At 40.9% G+C, this 13,261-nt stretch overlaps 1 protein-coding gene across 4 annotated transcripts in view; it reads left to right on the top strand.

Annotated features, from left to right (window-relative positions):
* INSC (INSC spindle orientation adaptor protein) overlaps nt 1-13,261 on the top strand; it is a 225,980-nt gene that overhangs the window by 134,813 nt on the left and 77,906 nt on the right. For all 4 annotated transcript variants that reach the window (XM_005303302.4, XM_065592123.1, XM_042858838.2 and 1 more), the window contains one exon: nt 10,140-10,265. In XM_005303302.4, the coding sequence (XP_005303359.1) occupies nt 10,140-10,265 (126 nt within the window). The remainder of the gene's footprint in view (nt 1-10,139; nt 10,266-13,261) is intronic.

Below are 13,261 nucleotides of genomic sequence, written 5' to 3'. Positions count from 1 at the left end.
CAAATGTAAGCCTCAGCAGAAACACTGTTGCTAATCGGGTTTGTGAGATGGCGACTGATTTGAAAACACAGTTGATTGAAAGAGCAAAAGATTTTGTTGCATACTCCCTTGCCGTGGATGAAACTACTGACGCGACTGACACTGCACAGCTGGCGATATTTATCCGTGGTGTGGATTCCAATTTGTGCGTAACAGAGGAAATACTGGACATTAAATCGATGCACGGGACAACGAAAGGAGAAGACATCTTTGGAAATGTATTTCAAAGTGTAACCGACATGAAACTGCCGTGGGAAAAACTCGTTGGACTTACAACAGATGGCGCACCTGCTATGTGTGGTGAAAAAAATGGACTGGTGGGAAGGATGCGCTCAAAGATGCGGGAGGAGAACTGTGCCGGTGAGTTGACAGTGTATCACTGCATCATACACCAGGAATCGCTGAGTGCTAAAGTCCTAAAAATGGATCATGTGATGAACACTGTAACACAAACCGTCAACTTTATCAGAGCCCACGGTTTAAATCACCGCCAATTCCAGTCTTTTCTGCGGGAAATAGATAGCGAGTTTGGCGATATGCCATATCATACGGAGGTCCGGTGGCTAAGTCGGGGAAAAGTTCTCAAAAGACACTTTGAGCTGCGAGAGGAAATCTGCCAGTTCATGGACAGTAAGGGGAAAGACTGCACAGTTCTGCGGGATGAAAAGTGGAAATGTGAGTTGGCGTTCCTGGCTGACATAACGTCGCATCTTAGCGCTTTAAACCTTCAACTCCAGGGACGGGAGCACATAATAACCGATATGCATGATGCAGTGAAGGCATTTCAAGTGAAGCTGCGCTTATGGGAGACACAAATGCACCAATGCAACTTGTCTCACTTTCCCTGTTGCCAAGTAATACGGAACCAAGAAAGTGCCACAGTTTTCCCAAATGCCACCTTTGCTGAAAAACTCAGCGCGCTGCGCACTGAGTTCGCACGGCGCTTCAGTGACTTTGAGGCACAGAAAAGTAACTTCGAGCTGCTTCGCAACCCATTTGCAGTCGATGTGGAAACCGCACCTGTAGAAATGCAGATGGAGCTGATAGAACTGCAATGTAACGGGACACTGAAGGCAAAGTACGACACTGCGGGGCCAGCACAGTTCACTCGCTTCATTCCTGAAGCGATGCCGCAGCTCCGCCAACATGCGGCTCGAATCCTGTCCATGTTTGGCAGCACATATCTGTGCGAGCAGCTGTTCTCTGTGATGAAAATTAACAAAACGTCACACAGGAGTCGCCTCACTGATGAACACCTGCAATCGATCCTGAGAATCTTCACAACACAGAACCTAACCCCAAACATAAACGAACTTGTTGCAAAGAAAAGACTACAAGTATCAGGCTCTGACTAAATAGAACAAGAAAATGGAATGTTATGATTTGTTATGATTATACTTTTGCTTTAAATTCAATTTTTTATTTATATTTTCAGATTTTTTAATATTCCAGCATGTACAGATTTTGAATGTATTGTATTGACAGGATATTTTTTTATGAAGAGCAAAATATTTTAAGTTGAAATGTATTTATTTTGGAATGATATCCTGTATTTTGGTTCATATTAATGGTTAAAAAACATAAATATTTAGTCTGTTAAATAAATGGTTATACTGTTCGGCCCGCGAGTTTTGAGTTTTGGCCCCCTGTGCAATTGAGTTTGACACCCCTGCTCTAGAAGGTTGGCTGTCTTTGTGTGCTCCATTGGACATTCATGGCCCCAGAAAAGGGGGATGAGTCAGAGAAGGTGGGGCCAGGGGGAAGATGGTACAGTTTATGCAGCCTCCCCCCCCCCCGCCACACACAGTGCACTGGGAGTGGATAATACCTTCCACCTTTCCTGAGCTTCCCTGGATGCATTGGAGTTCTTTCTTGCCCCCTACTCAGGCCAGGTCTACACTAACCCCCTAATTCGAACTAAGGTACGCAACTTCAGCTACGTGAATAACGTAGCTGACGTTCGAAGTACCTTAGTTCGAAATTACCTCGGTCCACACGCGGCAGGCAGGCTCCCCCGTCGACTCCGCGGTACTCCTCTCGTCTAGCTAGAGTACCGCAGTCGACGGCGAGCACTTCCGGGTTCGACTTATCGCGTCCAGACAAGACGCGATAAGTCGAACCCGGAAGTTCGATCGCTCGCCGCCGAACTACTGGGTAAGTGTAGACCTACCCTCAGAGTTGAGGCTAAAAAGCCCAATCTAGCTATTTCCCCCCCCCAATAAATCACTTACACGTGATAATGTTTGAGAGTTCAGAATTTACATGCTTGTTTGTGACATAAGGAATTATTGTCCCTGTTCCCATTTCTGTGAATTAAGTGTGTAACCCTTTTGCCAGGTGGAGCCAGCAGCAAAAAGGGCCAGTTTCAGTATCTAGGGGTTCCTTTTTAACAATACAACACAAAACTGGCTCAAGCCCCCACCCAGTGACCTGGGACAATTACACTCCCCCCCCCCAAGAGGCAATACTTCCCCTCTCGCAAGCACAGAGTCTGAGTGTAGCAAAAACTTTTAATACAAGGAGGGAACTAACTCAGCATTAATTTGGGAAAACACCGCAACTAGGGCTCATAAACACAAACCATGAGCAAAAGACCCACCCCCAAGTAAGTTGAGCAGTGTCCTTTTCCCCTTAGGGTCTTAAATCCAGCAACCTAAAAGTCCCTTTAACGTGCCCGTCCCTTCTCTGTACCCCACTCACAGTTGCTGTCCTTGGCCAGTTCAGCCCCAGAGTTCAGAGGTTCATCCACAAAGTTCACCTTCCACCCTGTGTGGAAGGCGGGGGAGGGGGGGATAAGGAGGCACCTTACATGCTGCACTGCTCAGGCACTCGCTCGTCACCCCAATGGCCAATTGCCATATGTGATAAATGAAGGGGGGAGGGGTTCTTTTTATGGACACCCAGCCAGCCAGCAGCTATAAAATCCCTCTTAGTAGCTGTTCTTTAATTGCTCTACCTGTAAAGGGTTAAAAAGTCTCACTGCTATGCACAAGTAAAAGGAAGTGAGTGGGCACCTGGCCAAAAGAGCCAATGGAAAGGCTAGAACTTTAAAAAATTGAAACAAGACTCCTGTTGTCTGTCTGTCTGTCTGTTCTCAGGGAGAGGCAGACAGGGAGCAGTTATGCTGGGAGAAGCTTGGGCCAGGTATGAAAAATCCTCAGTACCATAACTAGAAACTACTTATTTGAGACCCCAGATATGTAAGTAAATCAGGGAATGTCTAGAAAGATGCGATTAGGTTTATTCCTTTTATTTCTTTATGGCTTGTGGATTCCTCTGTGCTAACCCCAGGTGCTTTTGTTTTGCTTGTAACCTTTAAGCTGGACCTCAAAGGAGCTAGTCTTGATGCTTGGTCCTTGTAGTTGTTTTTTTTTTTAAATCTAGCAAAAGCCTAAGTTCCCAGATGTATTTTCTTCTTTTTTTATTAATAAAATTTACCTTTTTAAAGAACAGAATTGGATTTTTGGGTCCGAAAAGGTTTGTGCACATGTTTAATTAGCTGGTGGCAATAGCTGATTCCCTTCCCCCCCCCTTCTCAGCTCTTCCCCGGATGGAGGTGGGGGAAGGGAGGGCTTGAGGGACCCCGCAGGAAGGAATTCCCAAGTGAGCCTTCCTGGGTTCTCAAATGGGTTTTGCACTTGGGTGGTGGCAGCATGTACCAATCTAAGGTCAGAGAAAAGCTGTAACCTTGGGAGTTTAATATAAGCTTGGAGTGGCAAGTATTAATTTTTAGAGTCCTTGTGGGCCCCCAGTTTTGAAATGTCAGAGTGGGGAATCAGCCTTGACACCATGCCTCTGCGGGGCTCTGCTGGCCGCTTGCCATACTTCTCCACCAGCCGCTCTGCTAGCCACTTGCCACACCTCTTTACCAGCCTACCATGGTCTTCAGCCCCCCCCCCCTCCAAGCTCTCAGTGATTTCAGCCCCACTTCTGATGCATACTGGGCAGTTTCTTGCAATAGAGACACTGTCCCATAGTAGGTCTAATACTTAGATCTAGGTATCAGTGATTTCAGTTCTGCAGCATGTAACAAGACTCTCAATTGAGTCTAAATTAGTTCTTTTATTGTACCATGGAGAGAGAAAGAGTCAAATGGTGTCTAGGGCCCACACCACCAGGTACAAGTACCTGTCCCCACCCTCTCTCAACTCACTGGTCTTTGGAACTCATAACCCCTGCTTAGCAAGAGCTGTTCAGTTGAGGGTGAGTCCCGCCTTGGGCTATGCCAGGTACAGTTCTGCTGCCCTCAGTTCAAATAACAAGGATAGCAACTTGTTATTACTCCTGCCCCTATACAAGGAGATTGGGGATCCAACATCAGCCACAAGTGATCATTTGGGCAAGCACTCTCATCATGCTGAGCACTTAGGCAGGGTGGGTGTGTCCATGCAAATGAGATCAGCCTCTGAAGTCTTTTCCACTCCTCACCACAAGATGTCAGGAGAGAGCTCATCCAGACTCTGCTTACAAGTGCAATCTGAATGACTGGTAGAAACTGGCAACAGCGTGAGAGGCTTAACTTGTTCTAAATTGGTATTTGAGCTCCACTCTGTGGTGTCCAAAACACAATGTTAAGATGCCTTATTTTGAACAGACATGGAACTGTCAAATGGGTCAGAATCATCCTTTCAAATGGTTTCTTTACCATTGTGGGACCCCAGGGGGAGTCTGAGGAAAAAGTGGTTTGTCTAAGATCAGAAGATTCTTTACCCACTCACTTATGACTAATATTTATATGGCAGTAGCACAAGATATGCCAAACATGTTCCAAATAGTGAGGTAGAAATATTCCCTTTCTCAAAGAATCTTTAGATGTTGCCAACTTAGCGTTTCTTCTTGGAAAAAAATGTGGGTAGTGGATGCATAACCCACTTGTATCATTATTTCTCCCATGCACCGTAGCTTATTGGGCCTGATTCTCTGTCACCCTGCATCTTGTGTAGTCACTTACACCAGTGCACAGTGAGCACACACCAGCTCAGAATAGCAGTATTTTTATGTCCCTTTTGTATTCACTGTGCACTGGCATAAGTGACTTTTTGAGATGCAGGGCAAAAAGAACCTAGAAATGAGTCCACAATTTCCTTCAGTAGCAAGATGTAAATTGGTGTAAATTTTTGTGAAATCTCAGCACCACACACAAACCCCTCAGATATTGATGTTTCACATTAGCCCTATTTCAAACCACTATTCACTGGTGAAAGCTAGTGTGTGTGTGGGGGGAGGGATAGTAATTTATAATAAACAAACAAACTCACAAAATTGTTCATGCAACTTTTAGTCTTATTCTCCCTGAGCATCAGGATCTAGTATCCCCATCCCATGTCTGTGCCCTCTTCCCCCACCTCCAACTCTCCCCCATTTCAGGTTTCACAGATTATCTAAGAACTAGGGCATTAAAACCACGCTAAGGTTGTATGGCCAGTTCGATGAGGTTGATTTGTTTGATTCTTGGTGGAGTTTTTGTTCTTTTTTTCAATATGTTACTTTGCTAAAGTTTAAAAGGTTCTAAAATAAAAAAGTCCCAAATTGAAAACCTATCTGGCCTCTTATTCCTGTTGAAGGCACATTATATTCATTAGAAACAAATAGTTTCCTTCTTTGTGAAACCTATAGTATGTGTGTTCATCCCATTATGTCAGATTCTAAAACTGTGTGGTGGGAAGGAGTTATTCTTTTGATCCAGCCTGGCAGACAGATCAGTTGGGTCACATTAGTGCTTATTCAGCAGTATTAAAGGTAGTGTCTCTAAAGCAAATGAGAGACAGGGAGGAAGAAAGGAAGTCCTGTAGGGAGAAACCCTAGGAACAGCTAAACTAGTTTTGTGTGTGGTGGTGTTATTCTGACTAAAGAAAAAGCCCAGGATTAGGCTGTAAGTTTTGGACAATAGTACATGGTGTGTGTGTGTGTCTGTGCACACATGTACATGCTATGGTGACAATGGGATGGAGACCCTAGTAATGTGTATATACTTTTAAAAGCAAACAGAACTAAAGCAAGGGCCTGTCATAAGTTATTGGCTGTATCATTGTCTGGCCATTGCAGGGCTATTTTCACAAAATCCTTCTCTTTATTACAGTATGTCTATTATATTTTTGTTCCCTTGGAGCTTCCATGTCAAGACCCATTAATCATAGAACAATCATTAAAAATCAGTCATTAGGCTTTGAGATCATAGGGAGACCTCAACAACCTGAGTTATAAATCTTAACCATGGAGTCTAGCACTTGTGAAAAATTGGTTTATGTGAAACAGATTGTTTCTAAATTAATTCTGCTTCATGACAGCTAAAAGAACCAACAAAAGCCAATAACAAATAAATGGTACATAAATAAAGGAAAAATACCACTCAAGAAACAGAACTTGCTGTAAGTGAATCAAATTAGCAGATGAACAATTAAGGGGTAATGCTAATGGTTTGTGATTTAATACTATGCTAATAGTCTCCTTAGGAGAGAGAAATGCTAAGGCTGAAACTGCCAATACTGGGCTTGATATTCTAATTCAAGCCTCTTAATTATGCCCCAGAGTGCTCAGTCCCTACAGTGCTCAGAGGAGTTGAAGGCAATATAAGACACTATTCTGATTGCTGGAAAATTCTGGTACATTTGGTTCGGCTCAGGTTTCAAGCAAGAATTTGAGTGTGAAAGGGGGAAGTGGGCTTAAATGTGTCAGAAGGTCTTGGAAACAGCCACAGCTCTGTGAGTTCACCTTCTTTGTTTTCTCTGAATTAGTTCACACATCTCTAATTATGTATTTTAATCTCCATCGGGCTAAATCCTTCTATAATCATTATTAAAGGTGCAGATATCTGTTCTTGCAAGGTGCTGAGTGACTCCTGGGAAGTGCTGAGAGTCTTCTTGAAGTCAGTAGCAATTGAGAGCTTTTGGGTTTGGTGTTTGTTTATGTCAAACTTCAGTACAGAAGCAGAAATCTCCTTTTTCAGCTTTTCTAGATTTATTATTTATGATCAACTCTTCACAGCTCAATACAGCATATAGGTATGAAACAAATAGGTAGTATCTCCTGCTGAGCAAGTTGTCGATAACTCACTTTCTGTCCATGTTAGATAAAAGCAAGATGGCTTTTATCACACAGAAAGCTTGCAATAAATGTGCCACCATTGTTTGGGAATTAGTAGTGTCATCCATTCTAAACATTCACTGATTAAGACTGAAGTACAGAAATACAGATCTTCAATAAAGAGCAATGTTCAGTGTGTCCTCTTTGTATTTGACAAACTGCAAGGACTTTAAAATTGAAATAATGAAATGCCCAATTGCACTAGGGTTAGAATAAGTGCAGTGCACCAACTCTATTGTATCTGTTTCATTGGTGTGGTTTGAGGCTTAATTAATTAATATTTGTAAAGCATTTTTATATCCTTTGATGGAAGAAAGGTCTGATTGAAACATAAAGCAATTTTGTTAGTATATTGCCTTCATTAATTTTAGAGATTCAGTAATGAGCTACATGGTAGGTTTTGTGCTACTGCTGTGTATATGTTATATATATGTTATGATGATTGCAGGAGCAAATTCTGCTCTCAAATACATGCATACTTCTTCCATTGGTATCGGTGGAAACTATACATGCATAGCCAAAGGCACAGTATAAAATTTCTACCTTGAAAATTTTTTCAGAGCTCATCTTTCAAAATTCGGATTTTTTTCAAGTAGTATCACTTTGTTAGATTTAACATACTCTAAACAAACTCTTCTACTGTTTGTATTGTTTTCATATATAGAGAATGCAAAATCATACAGTGATTTCTGGAATGAAAATAAAATGTTTGATTCACATTCATGCCATAACCCCCATGCCAATAAAGCTCTGTGCGTCACAGTATTTCTAGGCATCACAAATGGTAAAAGAAGACAAAAATGAAAACAAAGAAGAAAACTACCCCAAAAAGACAGTTCTGTGAAATTGAAAAATATCTTAATACATGGACCTTTCAGGTATATTTAGGAAGATGCCTGAGGATTTCTACCTTTACTGAATGTCATTTGGTTCATGTTTGATTATTTTTTAATTAGTTCCTGGAATCTCCGAGTGCTTTAGGCTAAGCTCTTTCATCTACTGTCAACAAAAGAGAGAACACATTTCAAATGCTTCCATCTTGATTATATCTTTCCTTTTACATAATTGAAGGCAATATATAGTATAAGCACTGCCTTAACATTTGAAACAAATTAGTAAAAATAGGATAAAAACATGGAAATTGAGTGTATGTTTGGATTTTTTAAATGTATATTTACATTTATTCCTCTTTATTAATGATGTCATTCATTATGTCAACTATACCCAGAAGAATGGAGAAACTCAGTCAATTTCTAAAGTGTTGAGAGTGCATGGATCTCCCACTGAAGTCAATAGGAGTTGTAGGTGCTCAGATTGTATCAGGATTTGTCTCCAATTGAAGATTTGTAAATGGTAGGATTTAATAATACTTCTGATTAATTGTTAGGAATCCGTGAATGGATTAGCATTTATCTCTTGAATTTGCAACATTATTCAGAGTCATATGGGATGTGACTCTTATTTGTTTTATGGTAGCACTTACAGACCCCAACCAAGATCTGTACAAATGTAGTCAGAAACACTTTATGCGTCAACCTTATCATGTAAATAGACAAGATAGACAGAATAGGAGAAAGAAGGTGTTAGTTTCCCATCTGCAAAATGGATATACTAAGTCACAGAGGGAGGGAGTGACTTGCCAAGGGTCACACAAGCAAGTGTATGACAGGACTGGGAAGTGAGCCTTGTTCTCAAGTCCCAATGCATGTGACCACAAGGTTAACCTTTTTCTCGTAAGCTTTTCTGTAGCAGCTCTCATTAATCTCTATTTTAACAGAATGTCAGTAAATGATATTTTCATGAATATCCTTTTGGGGTAGTTTCACCCTGTGTGTGTGTGTGTGTGTGTGTGTGTGTGTGTGTGTGTGTGTGTGTGTGTGTGTGTGTGTATCCACTTAAAGAAGAACAGGAGTACTTGTGGCACCTTAGAGACTTAGTGAGGAATGGACCAAGAGACGCCGGGAGAAGACTGACTGCACCAAAACACCATTTGTATGTCTGAGAGGTGATTAGATACATGATTATGTTAGGGATGCGAAAACTTGTTTAGGCAAAGTAAGATCTAGGGCTTTGGCCATTGCCCAACCAGAACCCAGATCTTTGTTCAGGTTTACATAATTTTCAGAGTCTTCCCCAGATCCAATCACTCCTCACGTGCAATCTTCCTTATGGATTCTGCTCCCCCTCACTTCTCTAAAAGCTGTCACCATTCCTAACTTTGTTTTGCCTTTCTTCTACTGCGCTCACCCTTGCATGTGTTTAGATGTTATGCAAGGATGTCTGTCTCCTTGCTGGACTTAATACTCTAGATCTTCTCAGTCATTTGTTCCTCAGAATGAAGAGCTTGCCTCTCATGTGAAATCCCAGAATTTGAAAGGTAGTGTTTACCAGAGTAGACCTTTGGAATAGTAATGAAAAGTGCCATAATGTTATCTTTTTCTAAAGGCAAAATTGGAAATGTTTTCGGGATGATCACTTGTATGGATACACACATACATAAATCTCTAGTGCATCCCTGTAATATTTTGGCAACATATGAGGCCAATAATGGTGTGTGTGTGTGAGATTCAGAAATTTGGAAGATTGTAAAGTATTTGCAGTGGGTTTCTTATTTTTGCCCTAAAACCAATATTTACTGGCAGAAGCTCTTCTTTTCCCCAGCTAATTTTTTCAAGCAAATATTGCTACCACCACAAGACTGGAAATTCTGATGATAATTCTGTGTATAATTTTCACTTATATGACAGGTTTAATTAAAATGGTGTTTGTAAATGGTAAAAGTCAATAGTTTAAACACACCTCCCACTGAGGCTACATTACTCTTTCATCTCCTAATTTATAAGCACTAATCAATTTGACTCCTCTGTGCGATCTTAACACCTTTTTTGTTGTTGTGGCAGTAGTTAATTTGGAGAAAGTACTGAAAGAACATTTATTATCCCTGATCTTTCAAAAAGAACAATTAAGTGCAAAGTAGTAATTAGTGTTGCTGACTTGAGTTTGCTTTCCTCTTACAGGAAGGAGGTGTTGTTGCTCTCTTTAAGATCTGCCGCCAGGATTGTTTCAGGTGCCTTTATCCCCAGACTCTCAGAACACTGGCATCCATATGCTGTGTGGAGGAAGGGATTCACCAGCTGGAAAAGGTATTGTTATTTCAATGCTCTTTACGGTGATTGTTCAACAAGAACAGTGGAGTCTAATCGTTAATCTCGTCTAGTAATTGGTAACTTGGGAATGTGTTTGGATTCAGTTCAGGCTTGTGTTTGATACCCTGCTTGGTGATGAGCTCAATTTTCCCACACTGAGCACATCTTCAATGTTTACACTATTAGTTTCAGCAATAACATTATACCGTTCAATTGTCTGTACAAATGATCTCTCTAAGTAGGGATAATTTCCATAAGGCAAGTAGATGCATTGATGGCTGTGTCAAGAAATTATTGAAGTAATTACCGCTGGACTTGTTAAAGTCTTTGTTTAGAAATCCCAGTGTTCCAAATAACCCAACCCTTGAAATGTGGAGAGCTTTAAACATGTTTAAGCCCTTTTTTCTGACGTCCCTGCAAGGCACCTCTGTAGTAATGAGGCAATGTATAAGGGGTATAATTGCACTAGTATAGAGACAAATATAATAGCTGAATGTTAGGAAGAGGCTTCCACCAATAAGCAATAAGTCATGTAGAAGACCATTTTAACACTGATAGCTGACATGAAAACATTATCCCACAAAATTATTTGGACTGCTTATACTTTAATCCACCATCACCCACAAAAGTACACTTCTATATTTAGGAAAATGAGCACTTCTACCAGTCACTAAATCATGATCTCATCCTTTGTGTTTCATAAAACACTCATCTTCTACAGTTGAATAATGTGCCTCTTCAAGTTAATGATAAATTATTTCACTGCTACTTTACATTGACATGTCTTGTAATTTACTACCCAGAACTCAAGCAAAGTATGACAGCACATCTGCAGCAAAAATTAAGTCAGTAAGCCTAGGTTTAATGAAGATAACTTCTCACATTTTTGTTGAAATAAGTATTAGTTCAGACTGACACAGGAAGAAGTCTCAAGGGTTCATCCATTACATCTGTAATAATTGTGGCAACAAAACTGCTAAAGGGGGGAAACAACCTGTTCGATCTAGTCTAGGCCATTCCCTGGCAAAGTCAGGATGTAGTCCCTTGATACAGGACATACAAAATGTTAAGATGACATTACAGAAGTCCAAGAAGAAGCAGTTGTCCTTGTGCCTATATGTCTCTGGGCTGATTGTAATGGGGAGAGGAGGTGGGAAGGACAAGTTTGGACAAAATCAACTCTTTGCTGGGGTTTGACTATTTTTAATTGAGATCTTTACCATTGGATTCACCAATTCATTTGTCAATTGGGCCTTCAATCCCTAAATCCACACCTTCTCAGAATCTGTGCCTTGTTCATTAAAGGCCAGAACTGGAGCTGAGAAGTTTTGTTTCCTACATCTGGCTAAACAGAGTTAAGGTTCAAGACAGGAACATTCAGTTGTTAGTGATGTAATGTGTGGCAGAGGCAGCTGTCTTTGTTTTTTTTTCCTGAGAAGAAAGAAGGGAGGTGCAGCTGGAAAAGGGGGAAGCTAAAGAAAAGCAAGACAACTATACAAACGTTTAATGGAGACGAAAGGGAATAAATCTATAATAATGATTAGTTAGGCGGATATGATTTAATGAGGAAACAGAAGAGTTAATTCACGCCATAGTGGAAAAATGGGACAGCCAGGAGGAGAGCCTAGTTGAGTTATATTTGAGAGAGCTTAGGAAATTGGAAATGAAAAAGAAAATGACAGACGATCTCCTATACCAGGGGTTCTCAACCTTTTTCTTTCTTTCTGAGGCCCCCCCAAACATGCTATAAAAACTGCACGGCCCACCTGTGCCACAATAACTGGTTTTCTGCATATAAAAGCCAGGGCTGGCATTAAAGGGTAGCAAGCAGGGCAATTGTCCAGGACCCTATGCCACAGGGGCCCTGTGAAGCTAAGTTGCTCAGGTTTCTGCTTCAGCCCCGGGTGGTGGGGCTCAGGGCCTCAGGCTTCAGCCCCATGCAGTGGGACTCCGGCTTTCTGCCCTGGGCCCCAGCAAGTGTAACACTGGTCCTGCTTGGCGGACCCCCTGAAACCTGCTTGTGGCCCCCCAGGAGCCCCGGACCCCTAGTTGAGAACCACTGCCCTATACTAACCCTAAAGCAGCCATCTATCACTCTGTCAGCTAGGATTTTGTGGCTGTTGAGGATGTGTTTATGTTTATGGATTTAGTAAACTGTTCCTGAAGGGAGGAATGCTTCATATATCAGAAAGAAGAGGGGGAAATTCAAAACAAAGTCATATTGAACTGAAAAATGGAAACACTTCATTTCAATTTTCAAAAAAAAAAAAATTTCCAGCTGAAACGGTTCAGTGAAACGGACATGATTTTTTGCAAAGCATTTTGGTGTTGCCAAATTTGCATTTTTTCCATGGAAAAAATGTGGCTGAAAAAGGTTGCCCAGCTCTAGCTGGGATTTAACTTGCTGTTCTGTGCATCATCATCAGACCATAGGAAGGAGGGCATTTAACACCAGAAGGAGAGCATTAGAACTTCAGCACACTTTGATACTGTACTTTTAATGCAGAAAATTCATTAAAACTGAAGATGCATTGTATCCAAAACAATTTAGATTGGATAAATTCAAGACAAAATAACATTATTTGACAATTAGTCTTCAAAGCCATTAATGCTTGTAAAGAACCACCTAATGGAATATTTAGTGGGGAACTGAGCTAACAGGGAGTGGTTTACTCATGGAAACAATTATAGGGCTTAGTTACTGGGGACATTAGAAATATTTTCTTTTATTTCTCCAATTTCATGCAATCTCATAAATTCAGTGGTAGAATAAGAGTGTCTGGGCTGATGTAAATGCTCTTAAAGTAGGGAAACCACCAAGACAGTGTGGTGGTGTTTACAGGAGCAATGGGAGTACACTTTAGTGTTCAGATATTTTAAAATCCATGAAAAAATCAGACTAAAGTAGCATAATTACATTATAAAAAAATTCTAATATGAATGAAGCTATAATGAAATTTTTAGTATTTACAGTAAAGCAAGTGTTCTGTTTT

This window comes from Chrysemys picta, chromosome 4 (assembly GCF_011386835.1).
Source record: "Chrysemys picta bellii isolate R12L10 chromosome 4, ASM1138683v2, whole genome shotgun sequence".
Classification (NCBI taxonomy): domain Eukaryota; kingdom Metazoa; phylum Chordata; order Testudines; family Emydidae; genus Chrysemys; species Chrysemys picta.
This window is presented reverse-complemented; position numbering and strand designations above follow the sequence as displayed.